Source organism: Brassica napus, chromosome A10 (genome assembly GCF_020379485.1).
Source record: "Brassica napus cultivar Da-Ae chromosome A10, Da-Ae, whole genome shotgun sequence".
Taxonomy (NCBI): domain Eukaryota; kingdom Viridiplantae; phylum Streptophyta; class Magnoliopsida; order Brassicales; family Brassicaceae; genus Brassica; species Brassica napus.
In genome coordinates this window covers 14,519,968-14,534,589 of record NC_063443.1, presented here as the reverse complement: position 1 = coordinate 14,534,589, position 14,622 = coordinate 14,519,968, and the positions used below count along the sequence as shown (strand labels likewise).

At 36.6% G+C, this 14,622-nt stretch overlaps 4 protein-coding genes across 5 annotated transcripts; 1 reads left to right on the top strand and 3 right to left on the bottom strand.

Moving 5' to 3' along the window:
* Window positions 1-37: 37 nt before the first annotated feature.
* On the top strand, window positions 38-4,059 carry BNAA10G16480D. Its single transcript, XM_013827712.3, has 7 exons — window positions 38-697; window positions 804-890; window positions 1,446-1,709; window positions 2,152-2,322; window positions 2,454-2,507; window positions 3,217-3,363; window positions 3,571-4,059. The coding sequence occupies exons 1-7, from the start codon at window positions 494-496 to the stop codon at window positions 3,946-3,948; spliced, it is 1,305 nt and encodes a 434-aa protein (XP_013683166.2). The 5' UTR covers window positions 38-493; the 3' UTR covers window positions 3,949-4,059.
* Window positions 4,060-5,829: 1,770 nt separating this feature from the next.
* On the bottom strand, window positions 5,830-7,838 carry LOC111201257. Its single transcript, XM_022692900.2, has 2 exons — window positions 7,756-7,838; window positions 5,830-6,382 (listed from the first exon to the last, which is right to left on the bottom strand). Exons 1-2 carry the CDS (start codon window positions 7,836-7,838, stop codon window positions 5,830-5,832), a joined length of 636 nt encoding a protein of 211 aa, XP_022548621.1.
* Window positions 6,863-10,213, bottom strand: LOC125579244 (F-box/LRR-repeat protein At1g48400-like). 2 transcript variants are annotated; one of them, XM_048743171.1, is made up of 4 exons: window positions 9,680-10,213; window positions 9,138-9,604; window positions 8,916-9,056; window positions 6,863-8,825 (listed from the first exon to the last, which is right to left on the bottom strand). In XM_048743171.1, the coding sequence occupies exons 1-4, from the start codon at window positions 10,161-10,163 to the stop codon at window positions 8,511-8,513; spliced, it is 1,407 nt and encodes a 468-aa protein (XP_048599128.1). In that variant the 5' UTR covers window positions 10,164-10,213; the 3' UTR covers window positions 6,863-8,510. The 2 variants fall into 2 exon arrangements, with proteins under 2 accessions (XP_048599128.1, XP_048599127.1); XM_048743170.1 differs by having other exon boundaries at window positions 9,138-10,213.
* Window positions 10,214-10,432: 219 nt separating this feature from the next.
* BNAA10G16440D lies at window positions 10,433-13,355 on the bottom strand. Its single transcript, XM_013827714.3, has 2 exons — window positions 12,971-13,355; window positions 10,433-12,186 (listed from the first exon to the last, which is right to left on the bottom strand). The coding sequence occupies exons 1-2, from the start codon at window positions 13,077-13,079 to the stop codon at window positions 10,646-10,648; spliced, it is 1,650 nt and encodes a 549-aa protein (XP_013683168.2). The 5' UTR covers window positions 13,080-13,355; the 3' UTR covers window positions 10,433-10,645.
* Between the last annotated feature and the right edge of the window lie 1,267 nt (window positions 13,356-14,622).

Genomic DNA, 14,622 nt, shown 5'->3' with positions numbered 1-14,622 from the left:
CTTCGGTTTCATTTATTTCTCTTAACTTTATTTTAATCAATAGCATTGCTTTACTCTCACACACACATGTATAAAATGAATATTTTCTCTTTTCGTTACTTTTTTCTTCTAAGAAAGAAAATACAACATGTAAAATATATGTATTTCTCCATATATAAATATCAAACCGATGCAGGGCAATGATGAATCTTGATTTGATCTTCTTCTCGAAAACCTCATTGCTTCCGCTTCTTCTCTTCCATTTCCATATTTACACTTCATAATATCTCTTCACCCACTTCTCTTCTTCCTCATTTATAACAGACACATTTATATATTTTGGACTCGCTATTGAAATTTTTTAGCATCTCTTTTCATATTATTGAAATGGTCCTCCTCTCATCTTAACCCTATAAAATTCTGTTCCCCTTTCAGTTTCAGATTTCTTTATTTTCTCGTTCATTGGACACTGAATGTGATACATACAAGAAACAAAACTTTAAAAGTTCCATCAATGGAGGTTTTTGTTCTTGTATTCAACAAGAGAAGTCTATTTCTAATCTTCCTAGTTTTTGTAAGTTTCTTTCTGACGCAAAAAGTTACGCATGTCTCTGCCGTTAACTACACCAAACCGCATAGACAAGTCAGTAGCTTGAGAGCTGAGAGGATCCAAAAGCACTTGAACAAGATCAACAAGCCTTCCGTCTTCACCATCCAGGTTATATATATGTGTGTGTGTACATGTTTCATATGCATATGTTGATTTGTATAATGTATATGTGAAATATTTACCCTTTTTGTTGTTATAAAATAATATTTTGCAGAGTCCAGATGGTGATATAATAGATTGTGTACCAAAAAGAAAGCAGCCAGCTTTGGATCATCCACTCTTAAAGCATCACAAGATTCAGGTAATTCTGACCACGCAACTTTTCTTTTTATTCAATTAATATCTGTATATCGCATATCACTCTCCAAACTCATGTGTAATATTAAACACACATTTATTTATTTGTAACTTCATATATAATGTTAAAAACGGTAGCAAACATAGCTTAAACATACTATGCAGGAATTATAACAATTAGCAAAGTTACTGTAACATATTTATTACGAACATAAAAAATACCAGTTCAAGTTTATATGTAATAAATTCAACACTTTTCTGTTTTAGGTGAAATCAAATTAGAAAATTCATAAAAAAACTGTAAAACACTTCAAATGATGCTTTTAAGCTTAAATATGTTACAAAATAAAGAAAACTTCAAATATAATGTTGGTGAATTTGAAGTGACAAGTTATATATATTAGCATATTGCTTTTTGTAATAGTATATTTATAACTGGGTAAATATAATTACTTTTCATACTATTATACTACGAAATAAGTCGGTTGATGATAGTAAAGCTATCTTTTTAGTGAGAACTTTTTTTTTAATGAGAACTTAATTATGATAAATAATGCAGAAAGCACCGACGAGAATGCCGCAGATAATGGAAAAGGAGAGAAGCGTTGATGTTGAAGAAGCAGCCAACGTATTGGAAAGTGCATGGCAGTTGTGGCACGTGAACGGCACGAGGTGCCCCAAGGGAACTGTTCCCATACGACGCAACACAATGAACGATGTGCTCAGAGCTAAGTCTTTGTTTGACTTTGGCAAAAAGCGACGTAGTATTGACCCTGATCGACGGACAGAAAAGCCTGATGCCCTTGGCACTAGTGGACACGAGGTACATTAGATCATAAACTCACTCCCTTGGATTCAACAATATTTTCGGTGAATGTTAGCTTAATACTTAATAGTCAAAGTGATTAAAAATCTTTTGCATGACAGAGTTATATATAGCATTGTTGGTACCTAAATACACGATAGCAATGTTAATGTGAATCGTCTGAGTAGTCATTTAATTATGAACCTATAACAGTTTCTAATGTCAGACACAGACTCATAATTAAAGTCTTTAAAATACATAAAACATAAGCATTCAATGGAGTTCAAAATCTCGTTTTAATAATTCTTGAATATACTACAAGAATATGTAATGCACGGCTTTCCATTAGCATATATTGGGATTAAAAATATGATTTGAAAAGTTAATCATGAATTGTAATTTAAGACTTGTAATCTTGTATAGTACTAAAGTTTAAGTTACTTGGTGGGTGAATGAATAGCATGCGATCGCGTATACGGAAACATCGTCGGAGATATACGGAGCAAAAGCTACGATAAACGTGTGGGACCCGAAGATTGAAGAAGTGAATGAGTTTAGTCTCTCACAGATTTGGATTCTCTCGGGATCTTTCGTCGGTCCTGATCTCAATAGCATCGAAGCTGGCTGGCAGGTACTTGTCTTTGTCTGTTTTACACTTTCATTATATCTTTATTTATTTTTTATTGTTAAAATGATTATCGAGTTTTCTAAAACATGATAACACTGCAATATGTCTAAAGCTTTGATTGTTATACTAGTCAGGTCAGTCCGGAGCTGTATGGTGACAACAGACCAAGGTTATTCACTTATTGGATGGTATGTTGTTTTCTTATTTGTTGATTTTATGTATTGATGCAGAAAGAAATTGATTGCACTTTCATATCAGTTTTAAATCAAGTTTCTAAAACCCCAATGTAGTTAGGGGTGATATAAACTGAATATCCTTAAGAAGTATATGTAGAAGATATACTTCAACTAATGTATTGCTTTTGAGGACATTCATGTGACAGTAGGAGTAGTTTCTAGGTGTAGTGCAGTGTCCACTTATGGTGTATAGATTGTATTTTCAGAATTACCATATATTGCTTTGAAGTCACACTTCCAATATTATATTTTATCTCTGTATATATGGTTCCTTTTTCTGCAATAGGATCAGTTGTCATCTAGAGATTCAGTGAAACTGTGCATGTAAATTATGATAGGGTAAACTGAAAGTAATTTATGCCAATCCCAAAAAAGTACCGGTTAAAAGTAATTTTACTTTGAATGTGTTGTAAGTTGATGGTAGAACAGATTCATGATGATAATGTTTGGTGTAGAGCATTTATTATTACATTAATAGCTTATTAATAATTGGATATGATGCCAATCCGATTTCTGTACTACTCTCCAAATCATTCAATTTGGCTCGGCCCAAAAGCCAGAAAAGGGATGATACATGCTTGGCAACAACTTGGTTGCTACACATATTTATTTCCCTTGAGCACGCATATCTTAAGCTAATGATAATATTGTATTTTGTTAGAGTGATTCATATCAAGCGACAGGATGTTACAATCTTCTATGTTCTGGATTTATCCAAACAAATAACAAGATTGCCATTGGAGCAGCCATTTCCCCTCTCTCCACTTTCAAGGGAAACCAATTTGATATCACCATTCTCATTTGGAAGGTTCATTTCTTTATCTCTTTCTATTTTTTTATCTTCTGTATTGTAAACTTTAATAACAGGGACGTCATTTCTTGAATATTGTTACTTGTTTTATTTTATTTGACTATAAATGTGGTTACAAAGGGATTGATGAGATTATGGATGCCATTGATACAGTTAGAATTTTAGTTTAGCATGCAAACTGATGGCAGTTGGGATTGCATGCAGGATCCAAAAATGGGCAATTGGTGGATGGGTTTAGGCGACAACACACTTGTCGGGTATTGGCCAGCAGAGCTATTCACCCACTTAGCCGGCCACGCAACCACCGTGGAATGGGGAGGTGAGGTTGTGAACACACGTTCTTCAGGCCGGCACACGACCACCCAAATGGGTTCTGGTCACTTTCCGGACGAAGGGTTTGGAAAAGCAAGTTACTTCCGAAATTTGGAGATTGTTGATTCAGACAACAGTCTCGTACCGGTGCATGATGTCAAGATATTAGCTGAGAACACCGAGTGTTACGACATTAAGAGTTCTTATAGTAACGAGTGGGGAACTTATTTTTACTATGGTGGTCCCGGGTTTAATCCTGGGTGTGCTTGAAAAACCAAGTGTACATAGTTTGAGTTGGAGAATTGGTTAAAAAGGGGGTCGAATGTGTAATTTGTTAAAAGTATGGGTGTTGAAAATTGCATATTGGTTTATTGTTTTTCATTTCTGGTTGTTGATTAAACCTAGTAATGGTTAGCTCTAAATGCTTAATAGTTCTTACACCAAGAGAGATTTGAGTTCAGACTTCAAAAATATACAGAACTCTTTTAGATTTGTTGTTAAACTATTACATAGTGGACCACAGAAACCAAGAAGTTTATGATCCATTTGAAAAAAAGAAAAGAAAATCATTTATTTGGATCAAATCATGTTATCAACCGACATCAATAATATTTTGATCACCTTATAGGAAAGCAAAAGAGGAAATATCAAGAAAATTCGTTATAAAGTTTGTGTGGGAGATTTCAATACACGTTAATGCTTGGAACATGTGATTTAGCTTATCATTTTCTTAATATCAGCCACATGCATAGTGAAAGACCCCACAACGCGTTTCCATTTTCAGCACCAATTAAAGATTTACTAGTATGTCTCATTGACTTGTTTTCATATCAAGTCCAAAAGTGTATATAAGTTGTTTTTATGTAAGAGATTTCCAATTTGTTAACCTATTTACTCTCTACCTAGGTAAAGTTATATCGGAATTTGATACTCTGGAATGTTACCAATCGCAAAACTTAATCAAACATGTCAGGACCATATATGTTTTTGATTATTTGCTGTCCAAAGGACATAGATATGTTCAGATGATCCTACAATCACGTCACCACGGGTCTCCTAGCTTCGCTGATACTGATGACGATGACTCTGCTGAATCTGATGACGATGAGGGAGATGATGATGCAGGTATAAGGTGTATGTAGACACCACAGAAGTGACACATGTTTGATTTTTAGTGAAATGTAAGTGAGATTGTTGTTATAAGAAAGAATATACAGGTAAATCTGTCAATATATATAAACGAAACCGATGCAGAGCAATGATGAATCTTGATTTGATCTTCTTCTCGAAAACCTCATTGCTTCCGCTTCGTCTCTTCCATTTCCATATCTACACTTCATAATATTGCTTCACCCATTTCTCTTCTTCCTCATTTATAACACACACACATTTATATACATAGTTTACGTTTATATATTTTGGACTCGCTATTGTAATTTTTATAGTATCTCTTTTTATTTTTCTTGAAATGGTCGTCTTCTCATCTTAACCCTATAAAACTCTGTCCTCCTTTCAATTTCATATTTCTGTATATTTTCTCGTTCATTGGACACTGAATGTGATAAATACAAGAAAATAAATTTAAAGGTCGATCAATGGAGGTAATTGTTCGTGCATCCAACAAGAGAAGTCTATTTCTAATCTTCCTTGTTTCTCTGGTTCTCTTTCGAAGTCAGAAGAGTACACAAGTCTCAGCTGTTAACTATACCAAACCGCATAGACAAGTCAGTAGCTTGAGAGCTGAGAGGATCCAAACGCACTTAAACAAGATCAACAAGACTCCTGTCTTCACCATCCTGGTTTGAAATGTATATGTATTTTTAACACACTCAAATGCATTTGTTGGTTTGTATAATTTATACGTGAAATATTTTACCCTTTTGTTGTTATAAAATAATAATTCACAGAGTCCAGATGGTGATGTAATAGATTGTGTACCAAAAAGAAAGCAGCCAGCTTTGGATCATCCACTCTTAAAGCATCACAAGATTCAGGTAATTCTGACCACCATTCAGCCTTTCTTTGTTCCTTTAAAAAAAAAAACTTTCTTTGTTCAATTAAATATTTGTATATAGGCATCTGTAGCTCTCCAAACTTATGTGTAGTATTTTTTTTTTGAACGACTACTTCATTAAATTAAAAGCAAATGAATTACACTGGAAGCTGAGTAGATGAAGAAGCTATTAGAGCACCTTTAGCAAGGGCATCTGCAGCTGTATTGTTCAAGCGAGAAATGTAAACAAAGGAAATAACAGAGAACTCAAGAGACAGTTGTAGGATATCATGGATGATTCCAAACAGCTCTTTCAGAGGTTTTCCGTCGTTGATGGCTCTGACTAACGTCTGAGCGTCCAAGAACACTGTCAAAGTGGAGTAGCCCTGCCGGCGGGCTTGAAGCAACGCTTCTCGTATTGCTAGGCTCTCCGCCATGAGAGGGGACGATAGGAACTCCTCCAGTTTGCTTTCTTTTATAATGATGCTTCCTAGGTGGTCCGTAAAGATCCAGCCGAGCCCCGCATTGTTTGATCCTTCTTTCCATGATGCATCAGTATACACCGAGACTCCAGCAAAGGTGTTGGTTGCGTTGATTCTCCGGTTCGGCGCCGGGGTAGTTGAGTCCTGCACCTTTCCATGAACCTGAGCCTCCTGCCATTCGCGCGCCAAGCATATTGCTTTGGTAAGTGTTTCTAATGGTGAGAAGACTCTGTTTTCAAAGATTAGCTGATTCCTAGTAGTCCAAATTGTCCAACAAATCCAGGGAAACAGGGGTCCCTCAGCCAGTCCTGTCGGTGGTAGGGTAGTAGTCCTTTTTGACTCTTTCAGAGCTGTAGTGAAGGTAGTAGCCGAGGTGATATGTGTAGTATTAAACAAACATTTATTCATTTGTATTTTTAATTTAAAATGCTAAATACGGTAGCAAGCTCAAACATATATATATTCCTGAATTCTAACAATTACCAAATTTATATTAATTTTAACATAAGATTATATGTTTAGTCAAAAAAAAACATGAGATTATATGGAATAATTTAACACCTTTCTTTTTTAGGTGAAATCCGATTTAAAATGATGTTAATGAATTTGATGTGATAAGTTATATAAGTATATTGCTTTTTGTAATATGGTTTATCAGTGTAGTAAAGCTATCTTTTTAATGAGAACTTCATTATGATAAATAATGCAGAGAGCACCGACGAGAATGCCGCAGATGATGGGAAAGGAGAGAACCGATGATGTTAAAGAAGCAGCCAATGTATTGGAAAGTGCATGGCAAATGTGGCACGTGAACGGCACGAGGTGCCCCAAGGGAGTGTTCCCATACGATGCAACACAATGAATGATGTGCTCAGAGCCAAGTCATTATTTGACTTTGGCTAAAAGCGACGTAGTATTGACCTTGATCGAATATTTTGCTTGACAGAATTATACGTACTTGTGTTTCAAAAAACAAAAAAAGAGTTATACGTACTTTCGCATTGTCGATACCTATATATACGATAGAAGTGTTAATGTGAATCGTCTGTGACTCTGGTAATCATTTAATTATGGACTTATATAACAGCTTCTAATGTCAGTCTCATTAATTAAAGTCATAAAATACATAAAACATAATTAGGTGTTGAAGTAGCAGAAGTTCCTCCACATTATTTGTCCAATGCCATTGAACAAGTTAATGGAGACAACAATGGACAGTTCCAAAACAAGGATAATAAGAGAAAGTATGGTGGAAAAGACAAGTTCAATAAAAAAAATGGAAGTTCCAAGACAAAGATTCATCTCAAGAATCTTCCGTGACGACGAGGAAACCTACACTGCTTGAGAAGCTCCTAAGCGCTGACATAAAGAGAGACAGAGGAACACTATCACTCTTTGGCTTACTGCTAAGGCTATGGCTGCACTTGGAAGAATGAACATGTCCTGACTGCGAATTATGTATTGGGTTAACATCGATAGCAACGTGACCATTTCCATTTTTTAAGGTTAGAGCTCCGCTGCATCTGCATCTGCATCATATGCTAATCCCCTCTTGTCTCGGTGTTGTGTCTTCTTCATGACACTTAATATCTTCATTATAACCTTTCAACAAGAAATCCGAGCAGTTTATGCTGCAACCGACCTCCTGGACCTCTTAGGTAGCTGTAGCGTAGTGCATTAGCCATTTCGTTTGTTGTTATAGGATAAAGAGACAGAGATTCAAACTGGATGAAGAAAAACATTCAATCATGAAAACAGATTAATCATCTCTAGTCTACATAGCGAGTAGAATTCATTAATCCAGGGTAGAGAAGTAGGAAAGAACATTCTTCGCACCATTTAGATCACAAGAGGAACAAAGACACGCAAATAAGTATGAGGGAATGCGGACTCAACTGCAAGCTAAAAGTTAGAATATTATAAGGAAGAAGCTATAGATGGTAAGCTTTGCAGATTCTCTGCAGAAATTATGATATTTGTGGAATTAAAAAAAAAAGAAGAAGCAAAACTTAGACTAGCTGACGTTCAAATATTGGTTTTGTCCCTATCTGGAAAGATGTTTACTGAAAATTGAAAATTGGTGCTTTGGATTTACTGTTACCATTAACCAAAACTAGTGTTAAAGAGTCTTTGTTTACTTTAACAAGGTTAGCCAATCTAAAGAATGATTACCATTTTATATGTGATTGTTGTTCATGGTTCCTAGAGTGTGACTAGCATTAGGACAAGTCACACACATATCTTCTGAAATGAAACAAATTGTAACCAACTTCAATGATATTTAAATGATAATAACCCCATACACGATTTAAGTTGCATCTAAATATTGGCATATATAGCCTAGAAAGAAAAAGCTCTCAGCTGAATTGGATGTTACACTTTGATGAAGCTTTGGGGAGAGTCAGTAGATTAGCTCGCAAGAACTCAATCTGGTCGTCTTTGTCCGAGTTAACACCAACTTTAACAGTTTCAAGACATTTCAACTTACCTAAGAAATGCATCATCTGGTTCAGCTCTTCAAAAGAACCTCCATACTCTGAAATCTCTAGCACCTTCACTTGACATGTCCATAAACAACTTATTGTCTTCTCCTCCTCCAAAATCTTCCTCTGCTTCTTAGGGATGCAAGCACATGCATCTCCGCATCTATTTGTTATTCTGTGCACAAGACCCTGAAACCAGAGACCAATTTGTTACGTGTATTGATGGGCAACCCACACTAGAAACAAACAAACAAACAAAAAGAGAAAACTGATAATTACCTTGATGACTAAAGTGTGTAGATTTGGACAACTATTGAGCAGAAGTGGCATTACTTGCCAACCTTTTTCCTTGTCACTCTCGATCGATAAATTAAGGAGGTTGTTGAACATTGGCATGGATTCACAGCAGAAATGAAAAGCCTGGTATAATAAGCTAATCATCAACAAACCAAGATACAATAGAAAAACAGAAGATTAGAAGAAAAAGAAAAAAAAACTGACCTCAAGAGAATCAGGAGACAAGTGAAGGGTTGTAATATTGCGTATACCCGCAACTAGGTGTGAAACATCACCAATTATAGCTACCTTATGTTTATCATGAAAGGAATCATCATCATCATCAGCAGCAGCCTCATCATCATCCTCATCATCGTAATCATAATCATAAGTTGACTCCCATAACCTGAGATCCAGCCTGACTTGGACAAGCGAATCCAAATCATCAAACCAATGATTCTCGGATACATAACAAGAATAGTCCAGTTGCACAAGATTGGGTGCTCTCAAATAAGTTCCTTCGGGGTGATAAGCTTTTGGAAGATTGACAAAAACCACAAGACGCTTGATAGTTTCGCTTTCCACATGCTCACCACAATATGACGGTTTCAAAGGATCAGCATCACTTATGAACAAGTCTTCTAGCACAGGGCAGCCATCTATGAGCCGACAATAGTCCGGATGATCAATGGCTGGAAATGATAACATAGAAAGTGATTTGAGCGCTGGAAGAAAAACACGCTCAAGGACTTGAATAAGATGGTTACCGGATAGTGTGAGCTTAACCAATGTCTTGCACGTAAACAACTCTTGCATTATATGAATACCACAACAAGTGTCAGCGTGCAAGTGTAGTTCCAATAAACCCCGCTCCATAGCAGTCCAAATGCAACGGTCCAAACAAAGTTTCACATGATCATGCTTACACGTTGCCTGACAGCGACTGCCATATACATGTCCGCGAGACAGAGATAATTTTTTGATGATAGGAGAATTGTTTAACAGAGCAAAAGTCTTGTCCACGAAATCTAAGAAGCGATGTGCTGCACCACATGTTGCGACTCCTTCCTTGGTGGGATACATAACCATCGAATCATCAAAACAAAGGCTGTCTACAAGACACAGCAGATTCTTCCACCTCTTGGACAGGATCGATGTAGAAGCAGCCTCTTTTGTCGGAACCAAAGACAGGATTTTGCCAAGAAGCTCATCTGGCAAACTACTTATCAAATCTCTAGAAAACGTTTTCATACTAACCTATCCGTACCTTCAAAATCGAAAGACGAAGCCAGAGGGAGACGAGGAAGAACCAAAAAGCTTAAGAACCAAAAAGCTTATTCTTTTAAGAGCAAGAGAGAGAGAGCCCTAACCTTCTTCTTTCTTTTTTATATAAATTTACCAAAATTTACCAAAGTTTAATGTAAATTACTATTTCCTTTTCGTTAATTTGAGTTTAATTATGATAACCTTCAAATATTAGGGGAAAGGGAATATACAAAAGCAAAAAAAAAAACTAAAAGTTAATGTGAACCATTATTTTAAGTTTTTTTTTATAATATTACTAAATGATTTTCCGTGATATAATATCTCGTGGTAACTAAAATGGCTAAACCAATGTCCAAATAAGAAGACTTTACATTATCACATCTACACAATATTACACAACACACTTCACGTAAACAGAGGAGCTCTGTTTTCGCAGATCCATATTAAGCTCAGCCAAAACCTTTCTTTCAACACATCTCATCTCCCTCCCAGTTATCCTTCTCCTTCGGTCCCGTAGGACCTTCCTCTCCATAAAGCGCAATAGGAAACAGATTCTCAATAGAGAACCTCACAATCAAAGGCAAAAGATTAATAATCTTATCAATCTCAGCTGCAGAATCATACACTATAGTTGGTCCCCACTCTCTCATGTACTGCAGCCAGCACGGCTCCGAAACCACTCCTTCCCCTAAATACTCAGCCGCCACGACTCTATACCTCTCACTAGAATCCACAACAAACTCACTCTTCCCAACATCGTTCCTCACTCCAATCCCAAGCTTGGACGAGCCTTGGAGATACATCCCCGGGTGAGGGAAACTCGCGTGTCCGTGTTTGGACGAGTACACAACGGGCTTGTTGCTTCCTTTGACAAACTCAAGATCAGACACATCAACCCACCCGCCACCGCTGTGCTGCGAGAAGAACATCTGAGTAAGCTCGCCGTTGAAGTTGCTTATCCGGAACGTGAAATGCTCCCAGTCACCAACGTGTTCTCCTATACGGTTCATGGGGACGGTGAGAAGACCGATCTTAAGCGTGGCGGGACCGTTAAAGGGGCAGAAGATCCACATGACAACGTCGGTGAAGATCCCACCGAGCGCTGGCTTCACGTGGACGTAAAGCTCTGAGCTCTCTATGTTTCCCTTCTTGAGATTGTTTGCGACTTCCTCGTCTTCTTGAGGGAGATCAATCCAGTAGCTCCCGTCGTTTTTTCCACCTGATGGCAAGTTCGAACCGGTTGAGTTAATCGGTTCTCCTTCCGGTGTACCGAACCGGTATAACAAAGCACCGTTTTTAAAGAACCATGGGACGGAGGAAGGTAAGTAAGTCTCTTCAGGGTGGAAGTAGACCGTTGGTCCGTAATGCTGGATAAGCGCGTGGACCTGGTCGAGATTAGGCATCGCTTGTAAGCTAGGGTCGAGGTTTTTCAGACAGGAAATGTTCATGTCGGCTTTGTTATCGTTAGTAGAGCAAAAGAATGACCCAACCGCCACACCTCGTGACCAAATCCCTCTGGAGCATGGTTCCGTGCTCCACACGTTAAAGGACCCTACGCCGAGAATCCTCTCGCGTGTTTCGCAAGTCTCTGTGAGATCCTCTCTTACGCATCTAACTTCTTCAGTGTCAGGCTCCTCTGCATCGTCTGTGACGATAACTCCCACGGCTTTGTAGCCAACGGGAGGATTAGGCAACCAGAAGTAGCAGTCTGAATCTGAATTCCAGACTAAAGTATAGTTCACTGGTTTCTTCAGCGCAGGGCGATCCGCATGATGGTCGGGATCGTTAGCTTGAGCTGCAAGAACAAAGCCTCTCAATGGCTGGTTGTTTTGCTGACAGTAATGGCCAAGGCAATGGAAACCTTCTGGTATCCCCACAGGTTTGTAAAAAGAGGCACATCTCGATTTACCGCCACGTGTCTTGCTACATTTCCAAACTCTATCGAACTCGGTGACTTTCACCACTTGGATCTCTCCGAGGTTTATCTTTCCAGTAGCAAAACCTGTGCCTGAAACAAAGAGTAACAGAGGTTATAGACAAAGACTCAACATAAAAATACTAAGCAAGTTGGTGAATTTTAAAACGATAACTGAGTTGGCAAAATATCATTATCAACAATTACTCAACATTATCCAAGGGGGGTTTGTTGGGACCTCGTGGCATTCATAATTAAAGAGTCAAAACATGTATAAATTATGATATAGAATAATATACCATAAGCATCTTCATTGTGCTACATTAATAAACAATAAAAGTCGTTTTCAGTGGTCATACATTATTGATTTCATTATTGAAAGTCACATAAACCTACCTTCTAGCAAACCATTTTTTGATTTTTAATTTAGCCTAAAAAGTCTACAGCATTTTTCTTCATTACCATTAATGTTTTTAGTTCAATGACATTGACGACCAAAGAAAAAGTCAAATGACAAGAGGTACCGATGTTTGAATATTCAAGCAAAGTAAAGTTCAAAACTAAATTAAGCCATAAAACACATCTTGATGAGGTATTATCACTAATCAAAATCAACTATCTGATTAACAAAAGCTAACTCAGGCATTGATACAGTAAATGTTTTTTTGTTATATAATAACTCAACTAAATTACTTAAGGAGCACAACACTTGCCATTGTTTGATTGATTTGAATTTAAAAGATTAAAAAGCCAACCAAGATATCCAAATGATAAAAAAAAATATGAGCTTTAAAAGGTAAAGTAGTTTGATAAAGAAAAATTCTGCAAACTAAAGTTAAAAATTTGCAATTTCCAATAAAGGATTATTGTTTATTACCTTGTGGCCATCGAGGAAGAGGAGACGGAAGCGAGAAAGGCTTTGACTCGGACGAGTCCAGTTCCAACTCGGAATTTTCTTGGTTCCAGTAGAAGCAATCACAAAACATCGTCGTATAAAGATTGAATCAGATGAGAAACAAACGAGTTTGATTTCTTCAAGTGTTGGAGACTCAGATTTGAGGAAACTCCCCCACACTAACTATCTATCTAACGATCACTTATTACAGATCGGAATATTGAGAGATCAGATAGATTCTCCTCCGCAGACTTCACGGCGAGGAGAGAGAAAAAAAAGAGAGAGGCGTTGAAGCTGAGTTTGCGTGTTATAGAGGGAAGTTCTGTTCAGTGGTGTGGTGGTGGCTTTGGCCTCCTTTTATTTTGTTTTTGTTTTTCGTGTCTTTTTCCCTCATTTACATATATTATCCCTTTCTTTAAACGTTTTCTATAAAAGCCCATGTATTTACATATAATTCAAATACCAGCCCAATAAAATCAATTGTTAAGAAATCCATACAAATGATCAATCAATCATCTTGAAACAATAAACATTTATTATGAAAGTACAGTATCAATTACTGAACAGACTATAGAATTTGCATGTTTGTTATACACATCAGGCTTGCATTACTGATTTTTTTTTCTTTTAATTCTCATGTTTTGTTTGCTTATCCAAAGAACAATAATTGCTTAGAAGTTTTATCATAGTGCGGGCTGGTTTGTCGTATCGTATGTAATACACAATGTATATTCTCAAAAACTCCTTTTTTGTATCAGACGTAGTACTCCTGAAATAAATACAAAAATTTAATGATTGTACTGACTTTAGAAATGGAACGTATTGTAGTATTTATAACGTAGACCATTAATTTGATGCAGGGAGTAATTAATCCAAATCCAACTAGTAATATTGGATTCAACTTAACTATTCCACGTTATTTGAAGCACTCAATTATCACATTTAAGAAAACTTAAATGTCATTGTCATTAATTTGTCATGGAGATTATTATTTTAAAAAGTTCTTCAACAACACGAATCGAGCCGCCGAATTAGACTGTGCATTATTCTCACTTTATTTTCCAGCTGGAACCTTTATAAATTTGGTTATATTAATCCGTATGTTAAAATTATTTATTATGATAATACTTTAATATAGGTACCAGCTTAATGAAGTAATAATTATATAATGTTTACCAAAAAAGTAATAATTATATAATACCACATGGATTAATATGTGTATGTTTCGTTATAAATGTAGCTTTGCTTTGTTTACTTTCACTGATTCATTCTTCCTTTTTGTCTTTACTATTTATCCTAATATACTTAAGCGAGATAATTTACTTGCATAATTACAGTGTGGAGAGAAAGCAAAGCATCAGACGTTTTCTCTACATTGATAATAATAACAAATGTCATAAATATCACATTTATTCATAATCAGACAAACCCCAAAGACACCCTGGTTTCAACAAGTTTTAAGACCAAAAAAGAGTTCAGATTAGTTTGTCAACGAGTCAGTAAAATTAGATTTAGTTTTGACATTCTACGAAGATAACTTTTGAGCAAGAGTTAAAGTCTCTCTACATGTCATTTGTCACAAATCCAAAAAGTTCTTCACCTGTGTTCGTTTTCGTCGGTCGTCGTCACCTTTT